This window comes from Carassius auratus, chromosome 41 (genome assembly GCF_003368295.1).
Source record: "Carassius auratus strain Wakin chromosome 41, ASM336829v1, whole genome shotgun sequence".
Lineage (NCBI taxonomy): Eukaryota > Metazoa > Chordata > Actinopteri > Cypriniformes > Cyprinidae > Carassius > Carassius auratus.
In genome coordinates, this window is record NC_039283.1 from 3,349,476 (window position 1) to 3,370,057 (window position 20,582).

Below are 20,582 nucleotides of genomic sequence, written 5' to 3' on the forward strand. Positions count from 1 at the left end.
GTGTGGTGTGTTCTGTGTTTTATACAAGATTTTAAATGTTCTATTAATTTTTAACATCCTGGCTGTAGATAAAGCAGGCTATTTAATTTATGGCATTACATTTAAAATTAACATCTAAAAATGATTGAAATTCCATTGAAATCACGTTGATCCTTAGTTCAGTTGAAATTTCAACATTGTTTCAATATTCCTGATAATTGAAATACCATTGAAATTCCGTTGATCTATGGACAGAATTTCAACATTGTTTCAATATTAAATCAGGGTGCAAAATGATGTTGGATCAACATCAGAGTTTGATGTTGATTCAATGACTTAATGTTGACAACGGGATGTTGATTCAGCATAGTTTCAATGACTGTTTGCTATCTGGGTCGCTAGTGACGTCACTGCCGCTGAAGATGATGCGTGTTATTCGGACGCATCTGCTCTCCACCGAAATTAATGGGAAGGATTGGCGTATCATATGCACGCAAAAATGGCATTTGGCGTATGCATTACACGCAAATAGAAAGTGTAAAGTCGTGTTATTTATACGCAGACTGATGAGAACGGGTTGAATAAACAAATGTAGTCCATCCCTCCCACACAGTGAGAGAAAAGGTGGAAGGTGGTGAGATTTAGTATGCAGAATGTGTGGTCTGAGCATTCAAAGCAACTGAAATTTACCAGAATCAAGTGAAACGACACTTAGTTTATAAGAGATAAGACCCGAGTATGTGTTTAAAATAACTTGTAGACATCTCCTAAATCTCTGTGAGCAAACAACGATGGTCAGTGTAACAGAGCTGTGCAACTTTTTATTAGACTGGGATTTTTATACAAGTACGTATGTGTTTTTCTTCAGCTAAAGGGTCTGATGTGGGTCTTGAATGAAAATGGGTGTGAATTGAGAAAAATTCCTGGCTATAACTATTTTTAAACAGCCATAAAACAATATTCTGAATAATCTCAGGATATGCTACATTCTGAGGTTCTTGTAATAGAAACGGGAAAGGGTCAGAGTATTGTTCTCACTATGCAGTTTAAACCATGCCTCATGTTAAGCAGCCAGCTGGCCAGCCAGTCAATGGTTGGATTTACTGGCCAAAGTCTAGAGTCTAATTTTTACCAGCACTTGGCCTTTGGCGAGTACTCATTCTGAATGCTGGTCTCAAATAGAAACAAAATGTAAAGATAACACAAGATCACAAAGAACTAGTGTGTTTAAACGTCCTGGTTTTCACCTCACTTAAAACTACTGTAAAAGACTAGATGTCAAATGTATCAGTATGTCATAATAACAATGTCAATGATGTTTTACATCTAAGACTATGCAGACTATGACAAAAACTTTGGTAATTTTAGCTCAGATTCGATTACTTTTGGATTTTCTAGTTCCATTTCTACAGCCAGCTGCAAACAGTGCAGTAAGAGCTAATGGTTTTATTAAATTAGAGATTTTTTGTCATATTAGCAACAATAAACTTCAAACACGTTTTCTACTTAATGTTGATGTCTTTATGTGCTCTTTTGCTTGCTGAACCTGTGCCTGTGTTCTTTTATTATTGAAAATACTTGGATTATTACTAAACGTTAGGACTTAGAAGAAGCAAGGCTTGAGGGCTACATGTACCAAAACTGGAGTAATGGGCAAATGAACTAGTGAAACTTTTCTCTGTTACTTGACAACAAATCCGCTGTAGCCTAACTGCAACACTCAATGCTCACCACCACAAGACATGAGGCATTTGTTTGCCCACGTATGTTGTTACACTTAACAGACCTCATTTATTATTAATGAGAAGCTTCACAGCTTTTTTTTTTTTTTTTTATGCTTTATTAATTCAATGCCACAAGAACATGAGGTATTACATATTCAAATAATCAAATAAACATTAGCTGCCAGAGAAAAGAGAGCGAGAGAGAAAAAGAGAGAGAGAAAAAGTTACATACATTTCAATGATTTCAGAGCATTACATGTTTTCAGTGCTTTTTTGTTTTCGGTTTGTTCCAAGAGATTTAGATATAATTTAAAGTCATTTATAAAATGTACAAAATTTGGTTTACATTGAGCCCACTTTTTCTTATGTATATGGAATTTTCCTAACAAAATAAACAATTGTATAATATATTGTTCTTTACTATTCAAATTTTCGTTTTCTGTATAAAAAATTACATCAAATATACAAATTTCTATCGTACCTTCAATTTTTCTGGTAATATAGAATTCCAAATCTTTCCAAAATATTCTTGAATAAATACAATGAAAAAAAAGATGTAAGATTGTAAGATGTAAGACCACAAAATTCACAAGAATATGAAATATTAAGCTTAAATCTTTCCAAAACATGCTTAGCAGGATAAATTCTATGGAGTATTTTGTAAGACACTTCCTTAATTTTGTTATTGATACAAAACCTATTTGGCAGTTTCCACGCTTTAACCCAATTGATATTACCAAACAAAGATGACCAAAAAAATCTTGCTGCGGGTAAGGAGACAGAACAAAGAGCATTTCTTATAATCTTATTGCTACACTTTTTCTTTAAAACATCAGTATGTTCAATGAAAATGTTACCAAAAGGATTAACTATGCTGATTTCTTCTAAGTTACAGTTTTTTTAAAATAACATCACAATGAGAAGCTTCACAGCGTTGAAAGGTGAACGGGATCTGTGACGTGGATAACGGAGTATCGCGAGATAACACGGGATGAATATGGCCGCGGTTAAGCTACAGAAGAGTGTCGTGAGTCAGGCAGGAAAACACACAGCTTCTGTCATCTTTCTTCATGGCTCAGGTGTTTTTAAATGATTAAAACCTCTCTCATGCAGACGCGTTGTGCCCACAGTTTTGAAAAGAGAAGTTATGTCCTACTAAAACCCCCGCAGACCAACGCGGTTCACGCACGCGCTGCAACTGAATGAAACGAAAGGGTGCAGAGACGCGTTTTGAACTGTGAGGTTGAACATGTCCTGTTTAAAGTTCATCGCGTATAGTGTGAGACTTCTGCTGGCGTGTTCAAAGAAAAATAGGAAATAGTGAGCGACAGAACGAGCATAGAGCATACAGCTGGTAGGTCAAAATTAGATGACAACAAAGAGAAAGCGTTTCTCTGTCGCAATCTTCATAGCATCTTTTGTTTTTATTTAACGTTAGCATTTTTAGTGGGGTTTTCTAAGGCAGGCATCACTGTTACGGTTGTTCATACTTGGGGACATATGGATTTGAATAAGCCCATACTATTACAATTGGCGTGTAATTTGTGCTGCTATGGTCATAATAATAATGTTTCACTGTGATAAAGAATCCCAAAGATTTATACTGAAGGAAAGAATGTCATATCTCGAAATGAGTTGCATCTCAATTTGTCTAACTACTGCACTTTATGCCGTTTTATAGTATAAATAGTGTAATTAATGTGTTCACACTGAAACTACTTCCAAGAAAAAGTGCACTTCAAAAATACCTGAATGAGACGCATAAAGGAAAGTTGGACTCTTCATCCCAGCTTTAATTACGTAGGGAGGAGGACTGGCTATCAGACTCTGATTATAAATGACAAAATAACCATATAAAATTCATTCACGAGACTGTTTCCACCACATAATAAAATATAAGGGTTATTGCTTATTTTTTTCTTCTTGCAATTGCGAGATTACAACTCACAATTCTGACTTTAAGAATTGTGAGATATAAACTCGAAATAGCAGTCTCGCTATTCAGAGTGTTCCTCGTAATTGCGAGTCTTTATCTTATAATTTTGAGGAAAAAAAGGCAGAATTATAAGTTATAAAGTGAAGTTCAATTCTGAGGGGGAAAAAGTCTATTTTCATTCAATTGCAAGTTTATATCTCACAATCCTGACTTTCTGAAATTGCATCTTATAAAGTCAGAATCACAAGATTCACTGAGTTGTGATTTATTTCTCGCAATTCTGACTTATTATTCAGAACTGCAGGTTTATATTGCAATTCTGACTTTTCTAATTTGCAGTTGCGAGTTTCTGTCAGTCAATTCTGAGGGGGAAAAAGTAATTATGAAGATAAAAAGTGCCAGTTACCTTTTCTATTTCTTATTCACTGGCACAGTCAGGCTTCCATGCTGAACAGTTGAGTATGTAGCATACAGTAAATGCATAGAGTATGGTATCTATTTTGGGACACAGCTACAGAGTCAGGTTTGGGTTCTTTAGACTTGCTCCAGAACACACCATAAACCACATTATAACAACCTAACAAACCAGAACACCTTTGTAATCATATCCTTATTCAACTATTATTTCCATGTAGGTATGTTTCTCTCTAATAAAATAAATAATAATTTGTACTGTTTCCATATGTTTAGACATGTTTAATTCAGACACATTTGAATAATTTAGTCCAGTATAAGATGTATGGTGGCATGATAACTTTTCATTCATTTCATTCAGGCGACACAGGGCCAGGTCTGCGCAGGTGGGTTTATGATGTGTTGGGACAAAACCTGGCATTTGAAAACATCCGGGTGATTTATCCCACAGCACCAGCCAGGTAAACCTTCCCTCATAGCACCTTTACAGTTATTGATTTAATACAATCATTTATTAAAACAGTGAGAGAAATTATTGGTTTCGTAGTAAATGCACATGTTTGTGTCTGATATTTTCTGTTTTTGTGGAGTCTATAGTCTAACAGTAAAAAAAAAAAAACGAGTGAAACATGATTTGTGTCCTTTAACTCACAAACTTTATCCACTAACCCATATTTGTATGGGGGGAAAAAATGATAGGGACTTAAATGGACTAAGGAGTATAAATGTAGGGCTTGAAAAACAATAGAAAAAATAATAAAATCTCAAAATCTTTTGGAAGAGCCTGAGAGTGAGTGAAAGAGAAATGCCATTCAGATAAAGCAAAAAAAAAGTACTATTTGGATTTGAGTGGGATCGCACTGTATTTTATTTATTAAAACTTTAACTGCAACAACTTTATAACATACAGTAAATAAAAATGTTCACATTTTACAAATATGAAATCCATATAATTCCAAACATTTCCAAGTTATTTCTCACAGTTGTGTGAATGCAGTTATTTATTTAGCAGGTTTTTTTTAGCTTTGTTTTGATTGAATTATCACTTCACTGCTACAATATTTTGTATTTAGGCCATACACACCCATGCGAGGGGCACAGTCTCATGTGTGGTTCGATCGTCAGAAGATTTCCCAGGATTGCCCTGAACATTTGGAGTCTATAGATTCCATGTGTGAAAATTTAAGTTCCATTGTCCAGGAGGAGATCCGAGCAGGGATCCCAAAACACCGGATGGTTATTGGTATGGCTACTGGCTTATCTCTCAGTCTCTCTTTCCTCCCCATCCATCTTTCTCTCCCTTTCTTATTGCTTGCCTTTGTCTTACACACTCTCACACTCCACTTGTTCCAAATTAAGCTCAGTCTCAGATTTGTTGCCAGAATAGGCCAAGAAGAATTTCTGGATGATTCTCAGATTTCTGTTAAGCTTTATCTCAGAATATTTGGTTTATTGGGTTCAAATATATAACACAATGAGATAAAAGTGGCAGAAAATCATTCAGTAGAAAGAGATCTTAGAAGAACGCAGGTAAATTCTCTCAGGGTGTGAGAAGATGACTGGATAGACATTAAAAAGAGGTTATGATTTGCTCAACGGGTTAAACCAAATGGTAACATTCAAGGAAGGGTTAACCAAAAAGCCAATAACACATAAATACCATGAAGTGGTTGCAAGTAAAATGTGAAAATTGCAACAAAAAAAAAGTCTTTGTGTGAAAAGGCTCTATGTGGAAGGACAGAAAAGCCCCTGAACTCGGTTCCAAAGAAACTGATTCAAAAAACACATGTTCCTGTGAGACTGCTGAAATATTATCTTCCTAAATCATAACATTTTGTCATTAACTATAAATACTCATTGGAGTCACTCGAAGAAACAAAGTGGTCTGTACGCTGAGTCCACTTCCCAAGCTGATGGACTGACAAGCACCAGAACTTTCCATGGAAAACACTTTCATATATTTTATTATATATATTTTATACATTGTGTTTTTCAATCTTTTAGGTGTCAAAGTAAGCGGGAAAAGTCAAACATATATGCAAAGTTTTTAGTAGTTTGTAGACATCAATAAGTTCAATATTAGGATGGATTTTATTGGTTTTGTCTCTTTGAGTAGATGAGAAGCGCATAAAGGGAAAAGTAATAGACCTGTAACCTGTTAATTAGTCCCTGAGATATAGTTGCTCACAACATCTCTAGGAGAGGTATAAAGAACATGTGAACTCCATCCATCCTCCATATCAACATGGCTCTGACAGACTGATGGGTACTTTTTCGTTTTCCTAGATGTAGTGCCCAGATGTGGAAGATTAAACACAGAAGAGGAAAGAGGAAAAATGCAGGTTCTATGATGAAGTCCAGCTTTCTTTCCCCTTTCTTTTTGTTTTAAATTTCAGTTTGGGGCAGACTGGCTACTGTAAGCCACTTTAAATTACATGCACTTATTGATGTCCTCCTGACTCAATCACTCCTGATTGGTTGAATCAATGACTCATCAAGACAGATGCATCTGAAAGGTTTACAAACAAAACCACCTGTGATTTGCCACTTGCTGCGTGCCTTTCATAAAAAAATCCATGTCAAGTTGATAGCACAAAAATTATGCATTTTCAATTACAGTGTTGCCTTTCCCATCTCAGTTCAGTTCAAACTTAAAGCTGCGGTAGGGAACTTTTGACGTTCTAGCGGTAAATAAACAGAACTGCTTGCGTCTTGCGGAAGAACATCGTAGCCGGAACTACTTCTCTCTGTTTATGTCTATGAAGAATCACAAAGGTACTGGGTTACTCCGACACGGTACCCCCGAAGCAATCTAAAATAGTCCGAATATAAACACTTATTATAGGTGCACCCTAGAGATTCAGGACAAGCTAAAAACACGGTTTGGAAAATGGATTCATGGTGTACTCGCTTATTATATTAATTTTTCTACATTTTGAACACAAACAAAGTTACGGACCACAGCTCTGATTGGTTGTTTCTTACCGGGAGCTATGTATTTCTGCAAATGGCAATAGGACACTGGGAGGAGCCAGAGGAGCTTGATTTTTTCACAGATTATCTGTCTCATATTCTACTGTCAGGACATTATGACAGGTTTAACAAAAATGTAAAAAATATATATTTACAAAAGTTACCTACTGCAGCTTTAATCATGAAATTATTAAATAAAAAATATTTGTTTCAATTTATGTTAAATACAGTTAAATTAATTTCTAAGTATGTACTTAATTTCATTTCATTTCTGTTCATTCGCTTTGCAGCCTGAAATGAAGATGCACAGTTTTTGAGTTATCCAGCTTTATTTACATCGTCCCAAGTGAAAGATACCAACATGTCAGAAAAAAACTATACAAAAACAGAATCACTGAGCTGGAAAAAGAAAAGACTTGTAAACTCCATCAGGTGTAGCTGATCACCTTCTCAATGACACACAAATCCATCTGACTTTCACCTGTGATCAGCTGTGCTCATTTTGATCAGCTCCGTATGAAAACAGCATTCCTGGAGCATTTCAGTCCATGGTAGTGCAACTGAAGCAAACAATAAAAAACTATGGGTGGGTAAAACACTGTCATAAGATCTCCTGGGATAAAGCTGTGTACAGGCACAAGTCAGGAGATGGATACAAAAACATTTCAAAGCCTTTATCAATGCCTAGAAGCACAGTGAAGTCTGTTATTTAGAAGTGGATGGTATTTGGTACAACACAGACCCTCCCTGGATCAGGACGTCTCTCCAAACTGGATGAAAGAGCCGGGAGGAAACTGGTCAAGAGAGGCGACCAAGAGGCCTACAGCAACTCTGAAGCGACTGCAGAAATTTATGACAGAGAGTGGTCATTGGGTGAATGTGACAACAATATCATCAATTCTCCACAAATATGGCTTGTACGGGAGGGTTACAGGAAAAGTCAGTCCTCAAAAAAAGCCACATGTAGTCAGACTGAGCTTTGCCAAAACGCACCTTGAAGATTCTGAGGCAGATAAGACCAAAATTGATTTATTTGGCCTCAACACCAAACGATAATTTCTGGCGGACATCCAATACAGCTCAGCATCCAAATAACAGCATTCCTACGGTAAAGCATGGAGGTGGTGATGTCCTGTTATGGGATGTTTCTCTGCAGCAGGGACTGGAGCACTTGTTAGGATAGAAGGAAAAATTAATGGGGCAAAACACTTTCAAATTCTTGAAGATAATCTGCTGACCTCTGCCAGAAAGTTGTCAGTGGGAAGAAGGTTTACCTTCCAACATGACAATGACCCAAAGAACACAGCAAAACCACACAGAGAAAAAGGTGAATATGCATGGCCTACTCGAAGCCACTGAAACCCCACTGAAAATCTGTGGAATGACTGAAAGACTGCAGTCCACAAACACTCAGTATCAAATGAAACTGAACTTGAGCAGTTCTACAAAGAAGAGTGGACAAATGTTCCAAAGTTAGTAGAAAAATCCTAAAAGAATAAAGGCTGTAATTAAACCAAAGGGTGGTTCAACAAAATACTGACTGACACAAAGGGTGATCCTTTTTCCAGCTCATTGATTCTGTTTTTATATATATATATGTCATGTTGGTGTTTTATCTTTCACTTGGATGGTATAAGTCTCACTGACTAAATACAGCTGAACAAAAACTGTGTCTGTCTTCATTTCAGGCTGCAAAGCAACAAAATGTGATTATTTTAAAGGGGGTTGATTCTTTCTATACCCACTGTAAACATATTTGTAATGATGAAATTGCATTTTAGTACAGATAAAATTTATTAACCTTTAATATAATATTGAATGACACAAAAGTTTACATGTTTTTTTTTTAAGTTTGTCAACACAAGATAAATCAAGATAAATGAAAAAAAAAAGATTACAATTATTTAAAATGTACTTTACATTAATACTTCTAAATTTACCCCTTTTTTTTTTTTTTTTACAAAATGTGCTTAAGTGTGTTAAAAAGTGTAGTCATATATGCTGGCTGCTAAGATCACAATTTTTTTGCAATTTGAAAGCATTGCACGTCATGACTAGCAGAGTGAAGTTTTTAACGTAAGTATAGTGTATAATACCACAGGGAGAATCAGCTCAACAGGTTTTAATACAAAGCCACTGAATGCTTGTCTAATGTGTGCATGTTTGATACTAGGTGGCTTCTCGATGGGTGGTGCCATGGCATTACACCTGGTTTGCAGGTACCACCAGGATGTTGCCGGCATCTTCGCTCTGTCCAGCTTTCTTAACAAAGACTCGGTTGTATATCAGGTAGTTAATACCCTTCAGAATGCCTTATGACAAAAAATGTTGAAATATCATGATGTCAAGCACTAGTTAAAGAATCTGTTTGACCTTCTGCACAGGCAGTAGAAGATGCATCCCAGCGCCCTCTACCTGAGCTCCTTCAGTGTCATGGCACAGCGGATGAGCTGGTTTTCCATAGCTGGGGCGAGGAGACCAACTCACTGTTGAAGAAGGCTGGCCTCAACACGTCTTTCCATTCCATCCCAGACCTCAACCATCAGTTGTGTCGACAAGAACTGGAGTTACTACGCTCCTGGATCCTGAAGAAACTTTCCCTTTAGAACATCCACAATGCTGGACAATGACCACTGCTTCCCTATATACAATACAATATATACAATAGAATAATCACCATTTTTTCTCCCTCATGTCGTCATAAGATGTAATGTATATATATATGGGCGGGGTGGTTTTGAAAAAATAAAAATGTTTCCATAGGCGAAGGTTGACCCAACTCTGGGTTAAGGCTATAGTAATATTAGTAATATTAGTAATCTAATGTTAATGTAATCTGTTAACAACGCACATCATAAACCCATCTTTTTAGGTAAGTGCCAGATAATTGGTGTCATGTTATAAAATATTTTTTAAATGAACAAATTTGTATTTAATGTGGTCACAATTGAATAAAAACATTGTAAGTTAGACCTGTTAATTGTAACGATTTAATTTCCACGCTTATTCAAACAAATGAATTATAAAAAGAAAGCGAGCAAAGAACATTTAGGCTACATTATCAAAGAATGTTATCGCTGACTTCAGTCTAGCGTGATTTTAAGAACACTTAAAAAATTAAAAACACTAAAACTCTATAAATACACTGTAATGAATTAATCTCTTACATTGTATGCACGTCAGCACTTTGTGGTTTATAATGAGAGAATTCACAAGTGAGCAGCATTCAGTCAGCTGGCCTGCACAATAAAATAAACTCTGGCTTTTCAGCGAGGAACGCTAATGATTGATCACTGCATCCATAAGCTCAACAGAAGCATGTGTGATTGGTAAAAATGTGCAAAACTATAACAACACTTAAAAATAAATATGATGCAGATCAAAATTTAATGCTGCAATTGGCACACTTCGATTCATTTTCACTTTATTCATGACAGCCATAATTGTTTTTTTTTTTTTTGTGCTTTTGTAACTTTTCACACCGTCCAGAGTGCAAACACAAATACACACGGGATACTTGCCAGTTATTGATCAATTGAATGCATCCTTGCTGAATAGAAGCATCCCATAACTGAACTCAAAATATGCATTTCGAAGAATCCAAAACTAGAAAAAGCACCTTACTTTTTTTTTTTTTTTTTTGAGTGAGTCAAAGACAGAATTTTCAACTATTACTTTTAAAGTATCTGCTTATTTGACTTAGAATTAACTATTAAGTTTTCTTTGTATGTTGCACCTGCTGGAACTAATGTGTTTAGTGTGAAAAAATCTGCAGTTTTTGCCACCTGTATAAACCTTGATTCATCAAGATGTGTTTCACCTCACAAAGACTCTACTTATTGTGTACATGTCATAGCCTGAAACGCTTACCACTTTAAAGTGATCAGTGGAGCACATTCTGCAGGCTGTGATGGCTGTTCCATGGAGTCTGGTTTGGCTGTAGATCCTGTGGTCCGGCTGAAGCGGCAGGTAGAGCCATCACAGGAATGCCACTCCACTCTGTGGTTTGGAGCTGGAATCTGGTCTGTTTGGCATCGTCCCATTTCCTGCAGAGCGAGGTATCTCTCACTTCTGTCTGTTTTTTCCCCCTCCACCGTATTATAGCTCGCATGAAATCTGCTGTACATGTGTTTGGAGGTTCGCTCGAACAGTAGCTTCATTAATGGTTATTGGGGGGAAGTGGTGAGCAGGTTTAAAGTCCTGTAGATGTGGTGAGGCTACAGGCCAGTACCAACATGCACCGTCTGGACACTGAGTATGACTTTACAGACACTGAAAGGCCTTCATTCATCAAAGATAGTGCAAATATCATATTTAATGGGCACAGTGAGAATATACACTTCCAGTCAGTAGTGCAAACACAGACTCATTATTTATTATGACTATTTCTCACATGCTAGAATAATAGGAGTCATCATCAGTAAGAAATGACACAGTATGGGAATAATGTAGTGACCAAACCGCTCATATCTGAGCTGATTTTTGTGTCTGGATTCCAGCTGAGCTCATTTTGAATATTATTTCAAGTGACTGCATGCCGGGATGTTTTTACACATTACTGAAGAAGTTCACAAGTTAAAATCACAAGAAAAATACATTCATTCAAGTGTTTCTCATCATACAGGCAAAAGCATTTCAATATAGAACAAATCAATGTAGCGATGCAAACAGATTGAGAAACAGAGGGCTCGATAGGGATGTGTTCAACTGGACTGCCCATCTGAATTTGTGTAATTCACATCTGTATTTGCATAATGGGATCTTGCTACACTTTATAATTTTTTTTTTTACATAATTTCCTCCAAACATGACATATTAGTGTGCGTGCAGTTCTCAGTTTGCACAGTCAGCTGGATTTTGCACGGTCAGATCATTTAAAAACATCCCAGTGTGTTTGATTTCCATATTTTGCTTCAGTAAAACAACACTAAAACACACTCAGCTTGAGCACAGGAAAACTGGAGAGTCAAACTCCAACAGTTTCTAAACAAAACTTTATTTGCATTACTTATATATGCTCACTGTCATTCCACCATATACAGTAAACTGTATATCCAGAATGCTTTGGCAGTGGGAAGCCATTTCTTACTCTGCCAATGAGGCTTGTTAAATTCAGTTATGTTCCAAAACTTGCGTAACATCCTGTTCTATTCAGTAATGTATTAAGAACTGCATCAGTTGCACTGAAAACATCCTGCACACCAGACAATTTTTCATCAGACATTCTGAATCATGTAGAAATGCTACGGTGAATCTTGGTGATCAACAGTTTTTCAGTGATGTTCACACTATAGCTGATTCATAGCCGCTAGCTGTTTAGGGATCTGCTGATGAGAGAGAACCAGTATGTTAAAATACCTGCCAACAATTCTAGCGAACAATTCCCAGTACTGTTAATAGAATAGCAAGGAACCCCCGTTACTGGTGCTTACTGGCCCACATCAAGTGCTTAAAGTCTTAAAAAATATTTATCTTTGAGGCAATAAGACATTTGTAGGTTGATTACCCCAAATTTCATAAAGCCGTGAAGCATTATCCAATCATTGCTCTGTTTGTTGGAGCATTTAAGCTAGCCCAGCAACATTGACTCCAGAGTATGGTGCGGATTAACAGTTTATCTGACCAGACGCAAAACAGGAAGTGTTAAGGATACCTGTTTGAAAATGCTTAAAAATTACCTCATTGTTTGATGATGCTACACGCTTCACCTTGAAAATATGTGTAAACATCATTATTTTTACAGACAAGTAGACTTTTGTTTTAATAAAAAATATAATTTCACTATAAAAAATTATATTTTAAATATAAAGCAGGGTTATTATTAAATAAAACCATAAAAATATTTATTACTTGAAATGAACATTAGTTGGGAAATAAAATCATTTTGATTTGGTTTAAGTTGAAATACTAAAATAACAAAAACTAAATCAACTAAAACAACACAAACTTAAAATGATAGTTCACCCAAAATGGTCAATTCTGTCATCATTTACTCATCCTCATGTCATGTCAAACTCATAAGACTTCATATTCTAAACACAAGTGAAGATGATTTTAATGACACCTGAGATGTCTCTGTCCTTCCATTGAAAGTCTTGATAAACAAAACTTAAAATATCCAAAAAGATCATAAATCATTAAACAAATCCACAAAAAAAAAATCAAAATTTCTAAAACTTTAAAGGTCCCATTTTTCTGCTGAAAGTGCTTTTTTGAAGCTTTGATTGTGTTTACAGTGTGTAATATAACGTGTTAATGTTTCGTGTGTAAAAAAAACAGTATTTTTCACATAATTCACCATCTGTATATCGCTTTTTTCACTGTCATAAAAACGGGCTGATGTCTTCCTTGTTCTATAAAGTCCCTCCTTCAGAAATACGTAACGAGTTCTGATTGGGCCAGCGGTTCCTGTACTGTGATTCGACAGCAGCTGAGCGCATGTTAACCTCCTGGAAACGCGATTGGACTAGAACGCACATGTTGGAGATGTACTTATAATCACAGGAGCGTTTTTACTGACGAGATGCGCATGAAAATCGCATTCGTTTTTTTTGCACAGCCCTAACATCTAGTTAACAAAGCTAAACAGCATTGCCCTTTGTGTAATAAGTTACAGAAACTGTTAAATACACCAACTTAAATAATAAAATACACTTACCGGTTGTGGTCCATAAACAACGCCTTCTTCAGACAAAGAGGGAACTGTTCCATCTTTCAAGAATAATCTTTGTGTGAATCCGGCATTAAACTGATTGAGATTGAGGAAGCTGTCCTCAGAAAAATGTGCTGCACATAGTTTAACATGTGGAATATAATTTTCTGGAACCAAGTTAAACATAAATTGTAACCATTAATCTTCAAGTACAGCGTCCCTGGGAAGCCCAAACAAAGATGATTGGACTCAGAGATTGAAAATAACAGCGTTTCGACGACATTGCGACAAACAGAAACGCAGCTCTTCCTCCTTGTCCATCGGAGCGCAACAAGGCCAAGCCCCCCTGTTTGTGTATTGATGTGGGTGGAGGTTAGTCAAAAAACTGTTTTAGTGACGTCATTACTACATGAACTAGAGGGCTGTAGTCCAAACAGGTCCTTTTTTTTTGTAGGCGAATTCTGTTAAATAAAATATCTCGCTTGGCATTGAACTTTGAGCTTTAGAATTTTACAGTTATTATTTATACTCTAACAACAACATTACACACTAACTAAAGTTTAAAACATGGGATCACGAAGAAGGGGACCTTTAAAATGAAAAATCTAATTAAAATTATTCACTTAAATAAAAAGTCTAAAAAATTCTTAATTCCCCTTCCACAAGTTAAGGCCTTAAAAGGTGTTAGAGCTGAGCCAACATTCTTGCATTCATAAAGTTATAGCATGAAATGTTGAAAGCACTGCAAAAAAGTGCTTCTCCAGTATTTTTGTCTTGTAGTTATTTAAGCATCCTTAAATGAAGATACATTTACTTGAGATGGAAAAGTAAAGTTAAAAAGTCAAAAAGTTAAAATGATGTATGAAAACTCGTTTTTCCTTTGAATCAAGTTCATTTTTCTGATCCCACGAGCAAATGTTTGTTTTAATCCTAAACAAAAAGACAAATTTTTCTTCTGAAATTATCTTGATTTAACACTGGGGAAAGACACCACTTTTTGCAACGTGATCAGAAGGTACGGTAAAAGTTATTTCCAAACAAAACAAAAGAAAAAAAAGTGATGTGACATTCAGCCAAGTATGGTGACCGATACTAAGAATTTGTGCTCTGCATTTAACCCATCCAAAGTCCACACACACACAGCAGTGAACACACACACACACACCCGGAGAATTGGGCATCATTTATGCTGTGGCGCCCGGGGAGCAGTTGGGGGTTCAGTGCCTTTCTCAAGGGCACCTCAGTTGTGGTATTGCCGGCCCGAGATTCAAACGCACAACCCTAGGGTTAGGAGTCAAACGCTTTAACCACTAGGCCACAACTTCCCCCAAGTAATAAATATCTGTTGGAAGTTGCATTTTCTAACTTTGAAGTGTTGCTGATAGAACTTGAGTGCTTCCTAGACATGTTGTCAAAATATGTTTGATTTATTCCTTACATTTTATGTACTTGGTCTTAAAAAGATCTTAAAGTCTTCAATTTAGCTTCCTAAAATTTGCAGAGCCCTTGTATAGACAAAGGCAATAAAAGCACATTAATGATACTAAAATAACACTGGTGTGAAGGTGGACACAAAGGGTTAAACTTATGACACATAATATCTGCACATTTGTTCTCTGCTTTCCTCCTGGACTTTCTGTCCTTTTCTTCTTCTGTTTTTGTCACATCTCTCTCCCTCTCTCACTTCCAGCTGTCTGTACAGAGAATGGTAGAGCAGGGCATCCAGCAGCAGCTCTTCCCCTCCTCACTCCCTCATCCTCTCCCACACTCCCTCCACTCCTCCTTATCCAGCACCGGAGCCAGACTGCACTCAGGCATTTTATGATTTAGCTGCAGGGATAGATGATGTTAATGAGGACGGCTCCTCACGGTCTGCTCCTCATGGGGTAACATCAGGTGAGGAAATGAACACACATCAGTGTCTTTTAAACTTGATGTCTTTAAGGGAGTAGTTTTCACAGAATTAAAATTCTGTCTTCATTTACTCAACCCATATGAAGGGCTTTTTTTGCTGTGAAGAATTTACATGCTTTTTTTTTTTCAACCAAGGACAAAAAACACAATTACTGCATAATAAAAGATGCCAATAAAACATGTGCACCACTTTTTTAACTCTTCTGAAGCCATGAAGTCAAGTTTCTAAACAAATAAGTCCAGATGAACCAATTTATTCAGTGGAATCAGTTTCTGTATCCTGAGCTTTGACATTAAAGAAAACAGACATATACATGTAGAAATAATTGTTATATTTTATTTTTATCTCTCAAGTTTTTTTCCCTCTGTATTATGAGTTTCCATATTGAGATATAGATTTAGAATTGTGAGTAATAAGTCACAATTGTCTTTTTATTTTTCATTCTATGGCCAAAATGGGCTTCCATAGCTACTTTTATATAGCTGTCGATAAAAAAATAAATAAAAAAATGTTTTTGTCTAAAAATCGACGTAGTTGCACTTACCAGTAGATACTAACCAGTGTATAAAACCAGACAAATTTTCAGCACAAAATATCAATATCATATCATGCAATCAATAGCCTCCTGTGCACAGATGAGAAAAGTGTAAAATAACATGCAACCTGATTGTTATTACAACAGACTTTAAAACACCAGTGGAAGAATGCAGACATTCCAGAACTGTTAGCGGAACCAAAGTATTTCTGAAATAATAATTTCCCAACCTGAGTCTCAACTAGGATGACATGTAATATTTACATTCCACAAACTCCCGGTGACCATTTCCCAAATCACATATCTGCCTCATTTTCCCATGGTGCAATTACCCTCTGTGAATGGTGTTGTTATAAGGTACCTCCACACCCTGACTTTGAGGTTTCCACCTTTCTCTAAACTGTGCTTTGTCCACTTAGATGATAATCTGCTTCACAGTATATGTGTCAGATGGAAGGAATGCTAATCTGGAAGTGGTGCAGAGCTGGGACTTTTTGGCAGCCAGTTTCCACTCTGCACTTACTTTCCATGCGGTGCCGCTCCAGAGGCTACGGGCAGGAGAAGACTGTTTAGGGGAACGGAGGTGTTGACGGATCCCAGTTCGCCCCATTGGCCACACCCCCCATCTTAGGGTCATGGCTCTGCTGGACAACGGACCTGATCTTCTGGTCCCAAACTGTATCCAGATCTGTAGTTCATATAAAGGCTAATACAATCACACTATGCTTTTGCTGTCTCCCTGGGCTTTTACTCAAATCATCTGTCAGACAGTGAATAATCAAGACTATCCTCTCTCTTTAGTCTACAATGGAGGAACGTGATTTCTCAATGAAGATGTTTAAAGGTTTGCTGATCTTCTCCCATCAACAGGTTTTAAACCAGATAGCTGTTTGTTTGCACTCTATAAGCCCTGAATGGTAAATTCATCTGATACTCAGTACTGTGCCTATGGAACAGCAGTGATTTAGATCTGGACAGAGTTATTATAATTAGCTAATATCATAAAAAAAATGTGTTACTTAAAATAAAGTTTAACTGATGTACAATAAAATAAAATAAAGAAAACTTAAGCTTATTTCAGCTATTTTCCAAAGCAACATCTCTCGTTTTCATTGTTTAACTTTATATACTAAAACTAAAATAAAAATAAGACATTTTTAAAATCAAAAATGAAAAAACACAAATTACTAAAACTTTAGGTAAAATTAAAATGAGATGAAAATATATACAAATAAAAATTATATCAAACTAATAATGAAAACTATATGTCACGGTTTTACGCTGCCTGAAGGAATACGGAGTCGAGGATAAACGGAATAAGGTTTTTAATATATCCAACACAGGGGATATCCAACATGGAGCACAGAGGTAGACACACGTAAGTAGCAAGTGGTCACAAGTGAGCACAAGTGAGAAGACCCGACAAAACAGAACTGCAGGGACACGGCTTATGAACAACAGATAATTGGGGAAACACAGGTGGATGGAATCATTAAATTAACAGGGACATGGAACACATGAGGAAGATAATGGACACACCTGGGAACTAATCAAACACGGAAAGACAGAAACTGGGTCACGGGCAAAAACACATTAAATGAGTCCAGGTGTGTGACAGTACTCCCCCCTCCCGGTAGGTGCGTCCTCGCACCGTAGAAACAACAGGGGGAGGCGTAGGTGGGAACTTGGGAGGAGGTTCCGGTGGAGGACGGACTTCCAGGAGGGGGCCAGCAGACAGGGACCACAGAAGGAGGAGCCAGGGAGGAGACGGAGGAAGGAGCCAGGGAGGAGACAGGAGCAGGAGGAGCCAGATGGTCCACCAGAGACCAGCCAGGACGGAGATCCAAGGTGGGGTCGACGGCGGGAGGAGCCATGGTGAAGGAAGGGTCGACGACACCAGGGGGCCGACAGGCGGAGACTGCACCGGTGGGTGAGGAGCCCAAGATGGAGCAGCACAGCCACAGAGCCAGGGTGACGTCGAGGATCCGGAGGGCCTAGGTGGAGCTGAAGGCTCAGGCGACCAAGGCAGAGGCGGGGTCCTGGCAGACCGCTGTGGAGCCGGAGTGACCGAGGATGGAGGTGGAACTGGAGGGAAGGAGGAGCCTGACAGAGCCGGAGGGATGGAGTGACGAGGTGGAACCAGAGGAGTGGAGTCCCGAGGCGGCGGATGGTCGACGACTGACCAAGGTGGAGCCGGAGGGACGAGGGAGCCCGGTGGAGCAGGTGGGATGACAGGCCACGGTGGAGACGAGGGAGCTAAGAGCCAAGGCGGAGCCGCTGGGTCGAAGGACCGAGGAGGAGTCCAGGGCTCGGAGGCTGGAGGCGGAGACAGGGCCTTAACACGCCAAGGCGGAGCTGGAGACTGGCAGTCCAGCGGCGAACCACCGCGCCCCGATGGCGCGGACTGAGGGTGAGCTGCGGGACTGACTGGCACCAGCAGGGATGACGAGGAACTGGCTGGTCTAGGAGGAGGAGAGAGGAGAAGGATGGGAGGAAGGACAGGAGGATCAGGACTGGACGGAACCAGCGAAAGAGGAGTAGAGGGACCAGCAGGTTTGGGAGGAGGCGGGAGAGGGAGGCTGGGAGGGAATACAGGAGACACAGAAGATTCAGGGCTGGGCGGAACCAGCGGTGAAACAGAAAAATCATGGCTGGGCGGAACCAGCGGAGACACAGAAGATTCAGAGCTGGGTGGAACCAGCGGAGACACAGAAGATTCAGAGCTGGGTGGAACCAGCGGAGACACAGAAGATTCAGAGCTGGGCAGAACCAGCGGAGACACAGAAGATTCAGAGCTGGGTGGAACCAGCGGAGACACAGAAGATTCAGAGCTGGGTGGAACCAGCGGAGACACAGAAGATTCAGAGCTGGGCAGAACCAGCGGAGACACAGAAGATTCAGAGTTGGGCGGAACCAGCGGAGACACAGAAGATTCAGAGCTGGGTGGAACCAGCGGAGACACAGAAGATTCAGAGCTGGGCGTAACCAGCGGAGACACAGAAGATTCAGAGCTGGGCGGAACCAGCGGAGACACAGAAGATTCAGAGCTGGGCAGAACCAGCGGAGACACAGAAGATTCAGAGCTGGGCGGAACCAGCGGAGACACAGAAGATTCAGGGCTGGGCGTAACCAGCGGAGAAACAGAAAACTCAGGGCTGGGCGTAACCAGCGGAGAAACAGAAAACTCAGGGCTGGGCGGAACCAGCGGAGAAACAGAAAACTCAGGGCTGGGCGGAACCAGCGGAAATGGAGCAGAGGAAATGACTGGAGGAGGTAGGAGTGGGAGACTGAGAGGGTATACAGGGGAATCAGGGCTGGACGGAACCAGCGGGGAAACAGGAAAATTAGGGATTACCTCCATAGACCAGTCCATCAGATCCAGAGCTTGCTCCTTATGACCTTCAGAGACTGTATACAGCTCACCCTCAGTCGCAGGAGTGTGGGCAGGGCTTTCCTCCACGCCCTCGATCTCCACGAGGACTCCCACGATGCACGGTGTTGCCGGCTCACACACCTGGTCAGTCGCGCTCTCGAGATCCGGCTCCCTGTCAGTGGATGGCTCGGGCTCTGCGGCTGCGGTGGGCTCTGGCTCCGTGCGGCGTGATGGTGGCTGGCTGGTCTCTGGGTCGGGAGTGGGGCTGGCGAGGTCCTCTATGGGGCAGACGGTGAGAGGCGATCCATTTCTCGCCAGAGTCCACTCCACGAATGCAGCGAAATCCTCTCGAGGACCATCTTCGGACGACAACGCTCTGCATTTGGAATTCAGGCTGGTGTTGTAGAAGGTGCAGAGCGCGTCGTCCGGGTAGCTGGTGGCATTAGCTAATAGGAGAAACTGTCTGGTATGGTCCTCGAGAGAACGTCCTTCCTGCTTCAGCAGGAGGATGAGGAATTCGGGACGATAGAGGGGATCCATAGAACACTACGAAACAAAAAGACTTTGAAAACACAAAAACAAAACGGAGGAAAAAAACACGCAGTTTTCTATTTTCTTCTTTTGGGGTCGGGTCTTCTGTCACGGTTTTACGCTGCCTGAAGGAATACGGAGTCGAGGATAAACGGAATAAGGTTTTTAATATATCCAACACAGGGGATATCCAACATGGAGCACAGAGGTAGACACACGTAAGTAGCAAGTGGTCACAAGTGAGCACAAGTGAGAAGACCCGACAAAACAGAACTGCAGGGACACGGCTTATGAACAACAGATAATTGGGGAAACACAGGTGGATGGAATCATTAAATTAACAGGGACATGGAACACATGAGGAAGATAATGGACACACCTGGGAACTAATCAAACACGGAAAGACAGAAACTGGGTCACGGGCAAAAACACATTAAATGAGTCCAGGTGTGTGACACTATAATAGTAACTCAATGATCTGGATACCAAAGTCCTTTTAGGCAAGTTGTGCCACTCAGCCGCCATCTTGGCAATGCCTCCGGGCAGCTAT

The 20,582-nt window shown here is 39.4% G+C and overlaps 1 protein-coding gene across 1 annotated transcript; it reads left to right on the top strand.

The window, feature by feature from the left end:
- Positions 1-2,652: 2,652 nt before the first annotated feature.
- Positions 2,653-9,996, top strand: lyplal1 (lysophospholipase like 1). The gene is made up of 5 exons (XM_026228415.1): positions 2,653-2,782; positions 4,415-4,514; positions 5,127-5,296; positions 9,200-9,315; positions 9,411-9,996. The coding sequence occupies exons 1-5, from the start codon at positions 2,695-2,697 to the stop codon at positions 9,630-9,632; spliced, it is 696 nt and encodes a 231-aa protein (XP_026084200.1). The 5' UTR covers positions 2,653-2,694; the 3' UTR covers positions 9,633-9,996.
- Positions 9,997-20,582: the final 10,586 nt, after the last annotated feature.